At 46.3% G+C, this 14,133-nt stretch overlaps 1 protein-coding gene across 1 annotated transcript; it reads left to right on the top strand.

The window, feature by feature from the left end:
* Positions 1 to 2,846: 2,846 nt before the first annotated feature.
* GAS1 (growth arrest specific 1) lies at positions 2,847 to 5,200 on the top strand. Its single transcript, XM_044265773.1, has one exon. The coding sequence runs from the start codon at positions 2,853 to 2,855 to the stop codon at positions 3,897 to 3,899; it is 1,047 nt and encodes a 348-aa protein (XP_044121708.1). The 5' UTR covers positions 2,847 to 2,852; the 3' UTR covers positions 3,900 to 5,200.
* The last annotated feature ends 8,933 nt before the right edge of the window (positions 5,201 to 14,133 follow it).

A 14,133-nucleotide genomic window follows, 5' to 3' on the forward strand; every position in this document is an offset into this window, starting at 1 on the left:
AGACAAGCAGCAGCAGCAGCATCTCCTAAGAACTTGTTAGAAATGCAGGTTCTCAGGCCCCATAATCCCTACTGGATCAGGAACTCCAGGACCAGGCTCAGCCTTGTGGGTTTTAACAAGGACAACCCACAAGCCTCATGTTTACTAAGATTTGAGGCCCCCCTTCTAAAGGGACTCAACAAACACTAGTTTAAATATGCAGCCATTGACCTTGTCCTTATAAGCCAAAATCATAGAGCATTAAAGATGAAAAGACTTGATTTCAAGTGTCTAATCTGGCCTTGAACCTTACATGGTGCAAGATCCAAGTCTCTGAGAAGGAGTGTGACTTGTCCAAGCCCTCCTGGCAGGACTGAGCCAACCAACTCCAAGTAACAACATACTCAGAGCCTGGGAAATGGTTGTCTTGATCCGCCACACAGTTGCAGACTTTCTATTTAAAAACAAAACAAAACAAAAAAACCAAACCCAAACCAACCAAACACACACACAGACACATACACAGGTAAAAAAACCCTCAGAGATAGAGTTAGATAGATCGATAAATCAATGATAGATACTGTGTTTTCTGTCCTCAAGTCTGAAAAACATGGTCTGCCTTACGCCAAACCACTGCTTTTAAAGGTTATTTTATTTTATTTTTTTATTTTGGGGGTTGCAAAGGTGCAGGTTCCTAAGGCAGACAGCCCCTGAAGAATGCATCAGTCTTACCAGGAACCGGAGGCTTTTTGGCAGCCTGATTCAATCTTCCTACGCTGAAGTTCTGTTCTGACTTTTGCCGTTTCTAATTCCCTGCGCCTCCGGGGAGAGGCGGACAGCCGAACTCTGCGTGCACTGAAGCCCCGGCTCCTTCTGCTTCTGGAAAGGAGATTTAGCCTTAATTTTTGTGACAGATGGAGTTGATAGTCTCTCCACGGAAAGGGGAGGAAAAAAGCGCCAGTTTTTGACAGGCCGCAGAAGCCCGGTGCCTCTGGTGGTCGAAGGCTGCGTTGCGCCACAGTTAAGGTAGTTTGCAAACTTCCGCGCGCGGATGGCTTGGGCGGCTCTAACCCGGGCCGCTTCCCTTAACCGAGGGAGGGATGGAAGCACACACACTTTAATAGAAACCTTGGTGCGTGCCAATTTATCCCCTTCCTTTATGTTGACTGCGGCCATATGGTGCTGCTCAACATTCCTAAAGATTTTTAATACTATAATTATTTTTTCATCGCCGTCCGAGTTAGAGACTTATATTCCAAAGAAATTGATCTGGTTGATTTGGATTTCTGACTTGCAGTTGACAATGATGCCCCGCTCAAGAACCATACCTGCCTGAGCGGCCAAGTGGGACCATGTGTTGGGATGGGGGCGTTGTAAATATCTCATCTACGTCCCCTAACTGAAGTGTGTGCCTCTTTCTTGTGTGCCTTTGGGTTTTGTTTTGTTTTTCATAAGCTTTAAAGCTCAACATTAAACACTCTGATCCCCCCAACACACACACACACACACACACACACACACACACACAGCCCCCAACCGTGATCAGGTCCCAAACATAGGAAACTAGAAAAAACAAACTGAATTGTGAACGCAGTCGAAGGCGCAGACGGGAGTCAAGGAGAATTAATAAAACTATTAAAAAAAAAAAAAGGAAAGTAAAAAAGAACCCAACAAAAAGGCCTGTGGCCGAGCCGGATGCAAACAGCTGCCCCTGAGCCCTGCCCGTTGGTTCTGAGCGCGAGCCGGGCTCCATATCCGAGCCTCCTTAAGAGTAGGAGGAGCGCCCAGGCCTCTGTCAGGCTCCTTAAGCCTTTCCTTTCAAGCCCTGAATGCCTGAATGTGAGCTGCCCACCACCCTCCCCGCCCTCCCCCACTCCGCAACCCCACTCCACTCCAGCGGCTCGTAAAAAAAAAAAAAAAAAAAAAGTTTCAACAACAACAGGCAGGACCAATAGCATCTCGAAGAGCCGGGAAAGGGGGCCGAGCAAAGGGCGAAAGAGAGTGGAGAAAGGAGAAAGCGGGCAGGCTCGGAGCGCGCGGGGCCGGGGCTCGGCGAGCTGGAGGAGCGTTGCTAATGTTTTTGTTTGTTTGCTTTTCCATGCATGCATAATGAGGGGGCACCGCGGCACCACGCGGGGGCTCCCGGCCCACTTTTGTATTTAAAGCCTCGCAATCAGCGAGTCCGCAGCCGGGCTCAGCGGATCCGCTCCCCCGGCCCCTTGTCACCCGAGAAGCCGCCGCCGAGGGAAGCCCGGGAGCCGCTCCCCGGCCGCGCCGAGTTTCTTGTTCTCCCCGCGCCGCCCGGAAAGGGCTCCACGGAGCTCAGCGAGGCCGGGGTCGCCGCGGGCGGAGGGGGAGGGGGCGCGGGCGTCCGGGCCCCGGGAAGGCGGGCAGCGCTCCGACGCGAGCCAGGAAGCGGCGCGATGCGAGAGCCCGCGGCGGCGGCGGCGGCGGTGTTGGCGGCGGCGGCGCGGCGCTGAGCCCGGGAGGAAGGAGCCGCCGCGTCCGCACAACGGATCTGCAGGCGCGGAGCAAAATGCACCCGCGGCGCCGCGCGGTCCTGCAGCCCCGCCGCGGCCCCGCGGCCCGAAGCCCCCCGGGGCGGCAGTGAGCGCCTCCCGCCACCGCCCGGGGCCGACCGGAGGGGCTCTCTGCGGCTGTGCATTTCTGGGAAGCCTCCGCAGCCCGAGCGAGCGGGCAGCCCGACCTTCTGCGAGCAGCGCGGCACCAGTGAGCGGCGCGCATGGATTTATGAAAACACTCATGCAAGAAGTTGGCAGGACTGGGGCAAACTTTTCCACCGGCTCCGCGTCCGCCGCTGCCCGCGCCTCGTCTCCTTTCCCCTCCTCGCCCGGCGGCCGCCGCTGCCCGCGATGGTGGCAGGGCTGCTGGGCGGCGGCGGCGGGGCCCGCGCGGGGACCGTGCCGGGCGTCTGGCTGTGCCTGATGGCGCTGCTGCAGCTGCTGAGCTCCGCGCCGCGGGGCTCGGGGCTGGCGCACGGCCGCCGCCTCATCTGCTGGCAAGCGCTGCTGCAGTGCCAGGGGGAGCCGGAGTGCAGCTACGCCTACAACCAGTATGCCGAGGCGTGCGCGCCGGTGCTGGCGCAGCGCGGCGGGGGCGACACGCCGGGGACCGCTGCCGCCGCCGCCGCCGCCTTCCCGGCCTCGGCCGCCTCGTTCTCGTCGCGCTGGCGCTGCCCGAGCCACTGCATCTCGGCGCTCATTCAGCTCAACCACACGCGCCGCGGGCCCGCCCTGGAGGACTGTGACTGCGCGCAGGACGAAAACTGCAAGTCCACCAAGCGCGCCATTGAGCCGTGCCTGCCCCGGACGAGCAGCGGCGGCTCGGGCGGCCCGGGCGCGGGCGGGGTCATGGGCTGCACCGAGGCCCGGCGGCGCTGCGATCGCGACAGCCGCTGCAACCTGGCCCTCAGCCGCTACCTGACCTACTGCGGCAAGCTCTTCAACGGGCTGCGCTGCACCGACGAGTGCCGCACGGTCATCGAGGACATGCTGGCCGTGCCTAAGGCGGCGCTGCTCAACGACTGCGTGTGCGACGGCCTGGAGCGGCCCATCTGCGAGTCGGTCAAGGAGAATATGGCCCGCCTGTGCTTCGGGGCCGAGCTGGGCAACGGCCCAGGCAGCAGCGGCTCGGACGGGGGCCTGGACGACTACTACGACGAGGACTACGACGACGAGCAGCGCGGCGGGGGCGCGGGCGGCGAGCAGCTGCTGGACGACGACGACGGCGTCCCGCACCAGCCGCGCCCGGGCGGCGGCGCTGCAGCAGCGGGCGGCCGCGGGGACCTGCCTTACGGGCCCGGGCGCAGGAGCAGCGGCGGCGGCCGCTCGGCGCCCGGAGGCGCCTGGACCCCGCTGGCCTCCATCTTGCTGCTGCTGCTGCTCCCGCTGCTCTTTTAGCCCTCGCGCCCCCCGCCGTAGGCTGCGGGAGGGCCCGCGCCGAAGCACCTGTGGCTGGGGGACAGGGGGGATGGTTGGGATACTTTCTAAAACGTGTTCCGAGTAGACTCTGCATAGCGGGTCTCCCCTTAAGGACTCTTGGCACTTCCCCGTGTCCTTTCCCGAACATGACTTCTTGAACATCCTCCCCTGCCCCCATTCCAGGCTCCAGAAACTCTCCGCTCGTTTGCCCTGCAGAAACTGGCCTGGCTAGAGTTTAGGATGCCCGGGATGAAATGGGCGGGGGTACGGAACCATAGCTTTGGACTCGGAAGAGAGGATACCGACCTGTGGGATCCTAACAGTTTCAAGGGAGTAGGCTTGGAGCAGGAGTATGAGAGGGGATTTACATTTGCAAAAGTGGCTGTTTATTAGCATTTTTGCTGTGCATGGGGAGGGGTGGGGGGGCGACGTGGGGGGGAGGGCAGTACCGGGGTCGACTTTTATTGTGGCCAGTGAGGACATTGCAATCGTGAGTAAACAGAAAAGTCCCACTTACCGATTCTTGTGTTTACTCTTGGTCAGCGCTCAGAATTCTCCGTTTGGGCGGGGGAGGAGGCATGGGAAGGGGTTAATATGCCTGACTTAGTTTTGGATAACTTTGAGCCCTTGACCTTAATTTCATTGCCACCACTCTGATCTCTTAGCCCATTTCTTAGGATTAAGGGTCAAAAAATGCTGATCTCAAGAGTTGCTAGTGGTGTTGAACAATGCAACTTTTTATGTAAAAGAACTCTGTACTGCCATCTATGAAAGCCTCTTTATGATGTTTGTCTTGTCATTTTTGTTCTTTACATCAAGAAATTGTATGTACAAATAAATATGCGGAGAAAATATATCGCCTCTGCTTTTATCAGGGTGCTAAACCCTGGTACTTCTATATAAAGTGTATTAAAACTGGGATTTGTTACCAGTTGCTGTACTTTGTGTATAGAATTTTTATAAAGTGTATGCTTCAGAAATAATTTATTTTTAAAAAGAAATTAAAATTTTAAATCTGCAACCACATTACACCTTTCCTCCCTGAAATGTATAGAATCTGTTTGTCACCAGGGGATCCAAACCCACAGTTCATTGTGAAGTGTGCTCTATCTAGAACAGTCTTAAAATGTACAGTGTATTTTATAGATTTGAAGTTAACATTGTTATTTTCAAGAGAATTTATGGACATTGTAGAAATGTATAAATGCATTTCCAAACTGCCTTAAACATTGTATTTTTATAGACATCCTTTTTAAAAAAAAGTCTTATGTTTTAAGTAACTATGGCTTTGTGTATTTTTTTGTTATTTGTTTTATTAAAATGTGTACATCAGTAAAGAGTTTTTAAATAATGAATATGGTGTAGTTACTTTCCAGAGTTACATTGTGGTTTACCCAATAATGGGTAAGGAGGGGCATGGAGGGGCCACTGGGAATCTATCAACCATCAACTGAAATTAAAATACAGTACAAGACAAGAAATGAGGGCTATTATTTCTGCCTCTAATTTAATGAACCATTAGACATGTGTAAATGAAGCAGCTAAAAAGACATAACCCACTGGCCTGCACTGGTTTTTACGTTTGTGGAGAGAACTCACAAAATTTGTGTCTTCTTAATAATTGGGGATAACCCAGAGGTCTCTCTCCCCTCCCCCCCCCCTTTTCCAAGGGGAGCCCCCAAGCCCCTCCTCCAGAAGTGTCCTGTCTGGCTTATAGACGTTCTCCTACAATCAAACATGCCAATAACATCTGTTACCAATAGATCTTGGGAAACCTGGCATACCGCTTCAAAGTCATTTTCACACTTCGGGTGAAAAAGTACAAAATTGTGTTACAAAACATTCAGGCGGGCAAAAGTAAACACACTGGGGAGAGGAACAATCACCAGAACTTGCAATATTGTTGTGAGGAGTTGTTCAGCAGTGGGCTGAAGGCTGGGCTCCTGCCAGAGCTACTGATGTACACTCACACGCCCTTGGATAAATAGTTACACTCTTAAGCTGTGTCGAGTGCTGATACACTTGACCTTGTAAATAGAAATGTTTGCAGTAGGAATAAACTCCGGCATTGGAAAATCTTTTAAACATTAACACAAAAGAGAGCGCTCTGTCCTCTGGGGATTTGAGTCTGAACCTCGCCAAGCTAGGCACTTGCAAGAGGGAAAAAAAGTTTATTTATCTTCTATTCCTGGTGTTTATTTAAAGCTTTTCATTTTAAACGCGGTGATTGGAAGGCGAGTCAGGAGTTTAAAAGTCACCACAAATAAACTTTGTCTGAGGGGTCGACAGATTAGCAAGATCTCGTGTCTCTTTATATGATATTAACATGTACTGAGAAAACATAACCACATTTCTCTGCTGCCTGAAGTAATTAACAAAGCCATGCCCCCTTCCAACTTCCTCCCCCCACCCCCCCACCCCCGACTTTTCAGGTTTCTTTTGCCTCTAACTCGCTCTTTTCCCGGCTTTTATGCAGGGCTTCGAGGCACTTCTTGTTAGATCTAAAACCAAGACTGGCATACATGTAGCATCAGAAAGTCTGAGATAGTTGTAGTGTCATTCGAGGCTAGGAGGGTGGTGTGTGGCTTCAGTCCGCAGTCACCTGAATGGTTGAGTAAACATATTGTTAAAACAAAGCTGAAAGCGTTGTTTCTTTGGGAAGTGAACAAAGAGTATTCCAAGAGACTTGTAAATGAAATCAGCGCTCTTTACAAACCTCCCGTTAGCAATGCTTCTGCATTTGTCCTTAAATATATTTAAATCATCTCCATCTCCTGTTATTTTAACACATTCTTGACTAAAAGTGAAGTCTTTGTCCCAGTAAAAGGCCCAGTTTTCCCCAGTAAGAAGTAAAAGGCATTAGCACTAGAAAAGGCCTGATAATTAACTGGTACAATAAACTCACGACTTGATTTTACAGGGTCCTGTCAAAAGCATCTGCCTGGGATAAATCAACACAGCTCACTGTTGGGGAGAGAGGACATGAGGCTTTATGCTTTCTTCCTTGAAGAAAGTGAACATTGATCGGTGGCTCATTTTAATTTAAACAGTTCTAAACCGGAGCCTAGGAGCCCCCTGGTCCCTCTACAGACCTAGAGGATGCCAGAACAGGTTGCTGAGTTGTTGGAACCTTTGGTTATGGGATGGTAGGTTACCATCTGCTCCTAGGCAGAAAGAATTTTTACAGATGTTGACATCTGTAATATCTCACGCTCTCTGGGGAACCTTTTGGAATTTTGGACATTTGAGACGGCCAGATGTCTCACGGAGAATGCCTGGAAGTACCATTACCGAGAGAAAGGGCATCTCTGGCTTTTCCTGGGGATTCTCAAAAAGGGCCATGCTTCTCAGAAGGCTTCCAGGGTGCAAGGAACTCCTTTAGGATGTCGTGAAAAATCATGTGGCCTTGAGGCTGGTCCCATTTCCCCCATTAGCAGGTTTGCATTCTCAGTGACAGTTTATTTGTCTTTGGAGGCACTTCAGTGACAAATGTTTAAGGGAGTGTGGGACAATGGTGGAGAACAAGGAGGCAGTTCATTGAACTGACAGTGACCATACAGTAAATAGAAGGAGGTTCAGGCTTCACTGCTCACCCAAGCACACAGCAACGCTTTTGTTTATGACCACAATGGACATAACATAAGGTCTCTGTTTATTTTTAACAATATATAGCAATGTACGCCAGCCATACACGTATGTGAGGGGGAAAAATGGCCGCAGGGAACTAAATTCTTCTACTAAGTAGCAGGACATCCCTGTGCTTAGGCAGCCCCCCCACAAACTTCCATAAGTGAGGGATCAGTCCTCGTGCCAACTGCCACAGACTTAAGGGGCCATCACACTCTGACACATCTGGGGTGCACTGCAGCTCTCCCAGTGGACCCCCCCCACCCTGCCGTGGGTGAAGACAACTCAGATCCAGTCGCATCTGTCTCGAAGAGTCAAGAGAAACCACACGGTGTGGAGTGCCCTTCCTCCTCACTTCTGCACTCAAACCCCCACTTCATCCCAGCAGTGCCGTGTCCTATAGAATAAAAAGAGAATTGCTTGGAGAACTTCCAGAGACATCAAACTGTATACTAAAACCCTTTCTACTTTCAAACTCTGGTTTTGAATCCTCCGCTTAGTGGGTTCAGCTGTGCAAGTTCTCGGACTATAACCCCGCGTATCTCTTTTCCAACCGGTAAAAAGAAAAGCGCACATTATTGACACTAAAGGAGCATCCGAAACGATGTCAGTTGACCCCATTTCTCCCAGCTCCCTGAAGTAGGCTGGTTGGGAGGCAGCCTGTTGCAAATGTCTTCCAAGCCTGACAGCAGTTCTGGGAGGGCTGGGTTTCCAGTGGCTCTGGCGGCCTTGCGAGTTAAGTAAAGCTGGACCATACTGTATTCTCTTTGAGGGATTGTCTCTGCTGGACAGTTGAAAAGGTTCACCCTTGACGATCTGAAGGACATAAGTAATGTGCTATTAGCAGAAATACCTTCTAAGGCATCCATTTAATCAATTTCTTAAATAACAGAATGATCTACTACAAAATAGTGGACTGTATACACTATATTTTGGCACAAAGATGGTCATTCTCCCACTAGTAACCAGGGGCTCTAAATAAATGATTTCAACAATGTTTTATTAAAGGCCGACAAGAGCCCTCGAGCTGCATTAATCGGGGAGAAGTCGAGTGGCACTTTTGTCATGGAAATGTTAAGCACATAATAGCACTGCCAGACAATGTGCGGCCACTTCATTCTTCCAGCCATGCTGACACGTCTTAAAGAGGAACTGCAGGGAAGGATGTGGGAAAGATTTGCTTTCTGAGGAAGCTTTCAGCTAATATTTCGGAGGGCTACCTCCAAACCCAGCGTAATATGCGTGCAACGGAAGCCAGAGGGGCGGCTGAGATCCTCAAAAGGCTTCCTTCCCTTATTTCGGGGGCTTGGGTTCCATGGAAAAATCGAGTGCCTGCATTTTTTGGACGTGGTATTTGTCAAAACGATATGTTGGTGATTTTTGTGGAGCTACATATGAGTCCACTTTTACAAAGAGGATCAAAGACTCCGGTGACTCTCAGTCGTACTGAGGTACAGGATCGGTGCTTTGGATGAGTCCTCCTTAAGCAAAGAGTTCATGGGCAGGTCTGCAAATAGGTGAATGAATAGACACGATGTCATCAAGGACATCTTCAATCTGTACCCAGAAATAGAGCATTATCGGTGTCCAGACTTCATAGACACCCTCACGTTCTCTGGGTATCTATATATATCTTTACAAGTTTTATTTCTATACTTGGATTTTTTTAAGTTCTGTAGCCCTCAAAAATAAAATTCTATAGGGTATCTGTGGGTTCTTGGGTACCAGAAGTGAATACTATTTCATGACCAAATCATATTGTATATTTTGTCACTGATCAGATGTTGTTAAGCACCAAAATGAAACATTTCGGTGAGATTTTTGGGACTTTCTCATAGATATGTCTTTTATGAAAATGCCAGTCATCCGACCTTTAGTTTAAACTTGGGAAACTCGTACCTGCCAGGCAATGGCACCTCTTAGGAGCACCATAGCAAGCATTGCAAGATTTGATGACTAGAACTAATGTCTGTAATCCTGAACAGGTGAGGGGAGGGAGGCAGGAACAAAAAGAGGTCACTGCGGCTCCAAGGGCATGTACTGATGGTCTATTCCGTGAGGTGGTACCCGTGTGAATATGGCACAGTCTTGTCCCTGGACCAGCGGCAGTCAGGGTGGGGAGACAGACACACACAGACTTTGAGTGGTGATGAGCACAGAGGACGATGATAGAATGACTTAGCTCAACGCTCGGTTTAAGGAAAGTTTCTTGGGGAAGGTGACATGGAAGCTAGGTCTGAAGGCAGGATTGGAAGGTAGCAAGGAGAAGGGTGGAAAAACATTTCCACCTGAGGAACCGCATAGAGGAATGGAAGCGCACAGTGTGTTTGCTTGCCCACGTGCTGACTATCTGTGAACGTCAAAGCATGTAATAGGAAGTAGCAAGAATGAGGCTTGGAAGAGGGGTTAATACCAGGTCACAGAAGCCACGAATGACGTGCTAAGCAATGACTTTACTATGTGCAGTGGACATGATGGAAAGCCTCTGGGAATTCTCAGCTGACATCTGCAGAATTTCACGTTCCTGAGCAGGGTACACAACGGTTTTAAATGAAGACCAGGGGTGGCCTGGATGGCTCAGGGGGTTAAGCATCTGCCTTCTGTTCAGGTCATGATCTCAGAGTCCTGGAGCCCCACGTCATGCTCCCCCCAGCTGAATAGGGAGTCTTCTTTTCCGTCTCCTTTTGCCCCTCTCCCTGCTTATGTTCTCTTTCTCTCTCTGGTTCACTCTCTCTCTCTCTCAAATAAATAAATGAAAGACCACAGACTAGGAGAACAGTTTGGGAGTAACTGCCAGTTTCAGTGAACAGAGACAGCAAGGGGAGGGAGATGGCAGATTCAAGACACTGTGATTGGTCAAATATGGAGTGTTGGAGGGGGCAACGTGACAGCTGCGTTTCTGGCTCAGAAAATTGGTGGATGATGTCATCTTCGGTCATAGAGTAAGAAAGTTTGGAGGGCAAGGCATATTTGAGGACATACGGAATATCCAATTCGCCATATGTTACAGGAACGAACTGCAGGTCTGAAGCTTGGGGCAGAAGTCAGACTTGCTGGATGATCACGGTTAAAACTCAAGAGTGACAGACCCAAGGAAAGTCCACAGATGAAGAAGTACAGTGGGGACAGAAGGGGGTGCCCAGAAAAGGAATTCCAGAAGAGGCTAGAGGAGGTCAGAGAGGTCTGAGGAGGAGTGGGAGCAAGGAATAATAACATTTCTTTGGACCCTTAAACATTAAAATGCTTAAAAAACCAATACTGTGAATAAGTCTTAAAAAGCGAGATGAATTAACTGGATTTCTAATATAAGTGACCAAAACAGTCTTCATTATAGCAATAGTAGTAATCAAAATCATAATCAGAGCTATCATAATCAGAACTATCTTCAGGAAAATAAAAATTGCAGAAATTATGCCATTGCATTACAATAATAGTAATAATGACAGTCAACATCATTACATTATTATGTGCCATGCACAGTGTTGAGCACATAATATGGACTAAATCATTTCATCATTACAACATCTTTGTGTTACTTATATTATTATTTCCGTATTACAGAGGAAGGAACTGATGTTTTAATAACTTGACTGTGGCTATTCAACGAATTAGGTTGATGCACATACATCCTATACATTTGTGTCAATAGATTGCAATCATAGCTTTTATGCCATACTGATTCTCAAAATATAAAAAGCCTTAATAGTCCAATAGTTCAATATTTTTGAAATAATGCACCAAATTCAAATGATTTTACCTAACCATCTATCTAATGCCAAAATGTTAGCAGCGGTGATATTGTAAATAATTAGTATTTTCTTCCCTGTATTTTTAAGTTTCCCAAATTTTATCAGTGAATATGTATTATCCTACTTTCATAATTAGAAATGTTTTAAAACAATAATACGCAGAATCATAAGGAGCAAATTAGAAAATATAGGTTCAGCATTTGTGATCACTGATTTGTATCTTCCTTTTTCTCATTTGTTCAGTATACCTCAAATTCTTATGAAGAAAAAGTGATGTCTTGGAATCCTAAAATAATTCAAACTATAAAATCGTTCTATTTGTAAAATTACATGGCAGATGAAAATCATAGGAACACAAAAATATTAGAGCAAGAAGAGTCTGAAGAGATCTTCCCTTCATCCATTCATTCAATCAATGTTTATTGAGCACTTACTCTGAGCCAAGGGACAGGCATGGCACTGGAACTACAGCAGGGACCCAAAAAGCAAAGCTTCCTGCCTGCAGGGAGTGTGGTCCATTCTAGGAAACTGCTTTCTGAATATTGCTTCTTTGTGCATTTTAACAAAACCATCCTTCCTCTATGAAACAATGAGCACACCTTCTTTCCTTATAATCATTCATGAAGTGTTTGTGTCTTAACCTTTCTTAAAACGAGCTCTTGCCTCACAGATATATATGGGGAAAATATATACTTTCCTGTATATGGCTGATTATGCTAGTTTTTATGAGTTTTTCAAATGGAACAATTAAATTCTGTAATTTCACCATTTGTTGGATATTTGTCTTCTAGTGAAGTCAAAAATTGTATGGCACTTTCAGGAGACAGGATAAACCCTAATTTTTGACATGTGCCATAATAAAATGTTTAATTATATTCTGGAAGAAAAAATTATCTATAATGAGTAAATGAATCATATAATTGCACATTGCACATTATTTTTAAATAACCATCAGTAAGCTCTAGAAATAAATAACACACTCATATTTCATCTAAATTGTTTAATATAGTCCTTGCTTATTGTCACCTGACTTTTCTGTCTTTGTGCAAAATTCAATCTGTTGAAACCAAAACTATTTTAAAAAAATGCCAATATTTAAGATACTGGCAGGAAATTAGTTATTTTATTATTTAGCTCCTGTTCATAATATATAACCCAAAACTTAGTGACTTGGAGTTTTAATCATTTATTTGCTCACAATGTTGTGATAGACAGTTTGGGCTGTGCTCAGCTGAGGAATCCTGCTGACCTTTTCAGGACTCACTTGGCTTTAGTTGGCTGATGGGTCAGATGGGAGAGGGTTGGTTTTGGGGGGCCCCATTCACATGACTGGCAATCACCCGGTGTGAGAGGGATAACTGGGACATGGGTTCCTAATGTCTAGCATGTTAGCTTAAGATTCTCATCACAGCTGGACTCCAAGAGGCAAGAGAAGAAACCCTTATGTCAAGCACTTTTCAAGATGCTGACTGCATCACATCTGCTGCCAATGTCCCACAGGACAAAGTGAGTCACATGACCAAGTCCAACTCCAACATGTAGAGAAATAGACTCCACCTCTTATTGGGAAAAGAGTCAAAACCCAGATGTTTTTGGACATGGGAAGAATTATAGAAACAAGCTTCTAAACACTCTTCCATAATAATCATTTCCTTGGATTCTGTTCTCACCTCTTCTACTGGACTGATAAATAAAAGAGAAATAAGAGAGTGATTTATAGCTTAATTTTCAGAATTTATAAAATGTTAGAACCAAAAAGCCAGAAAAGACCTGAAATACTGTTCTACTACTTTATTTACCAAAGACTGGCAATGTGACTTGCTATTTAAAATCAGTCATGGCATTTCTTTAAAAAGTTCTTACTGAGCTTTTATTTGCATTGGATATAATTCATACATGAAAATGGAGAAAATTGGCATCTTTATACTAGTGACTTTTTCCAGTTAGAAAAATGCTGTCTTGATATATAAACAGGTCTTAGAGATCATTTTATTTCTTTTTTTTTTTTCATTCAGGCCTTCTGTATTTCTTTTCAGATTTATTCCTGGGTACTTTGTACTTTATGTTAGATGATGATGATGCTGATTATGGTTGTACTGCCTAATTTATTACTGCTCGTGTATAAGAAGCAAGGTCTTTGTATATTGCTCCTGTATCTAAATACTTTGTTGAATTTTAAGGGTTCTAATTATTGTCAGAGTCACATATATTTGGCTAGAAAAATCAAAGAGTTTTACGGTTTATCACAGGGAAAGGATACAGATTAAAATCCATAGGGAGAAAATTTTGTAGACTGGACTCCAGGGAAACGTCAAATGTAGAGCTTCCATGTACTCTACTGGTGTGATAATATACACAGATTATTGCCAACCAGGGAAGCTTGTCTAAGCCTCAGGTTTAGAGTTTATCTTGGGGCCCCAGTATACAGGCATGATTGGTTGATTGCCCTTTTAGTTGATCTTAATCTGTAAGTCAACTGATATGAAGAGACCCATAAATCACATTGTTGACCTTTCTGACGTGATCAGCCCCAGCCTCAGGTGTGGCCAGCCCTCATTTTAAGTCATATCATTACTATCTAGTTCGTCCAAGGCCTACAAGCAAAGAAAATTATCTCCTAGAAGTTCAGGGTAAAGGCCAGACTTCTTTTGGAGCAAAATTAACTTCTTTACTACACAGTAGTGATGTATATCCATATTTATCATATTAAAAATTAAAACAGATAAATTATTAAAGTAATAGTTCATTTAAAAATAATAATAGACTTATTACATGTTAACATAAAATATATTTTTGTGAAAAATAAGTCTATTTTGCAAAACAACAACAAAAATTAT

The sequence above is a fragment of the Neovison vison genome, chromosome 9 (assembly GCF_020171115.1).
Source record: "Neovison vison isolate M4711 chromosome 9, ASM_NN_V1, whole genome shotgun sequence".
Classification (NCBI taxonomy): Eukaryota; Metazoa; Chordata; class Mammalia; order Carnivora; family Mustelidae; genus Neogale; species Neogale vison.

Coding starts and splice junctions, on each gene's coding strand:
- GAS1 (XM_044265773.1), top strand. CDS start 2,853: ATGGTGGCAGGGCTGCTGGGCGGCGGCGGCGGGGCCCGCGCGGGGACC.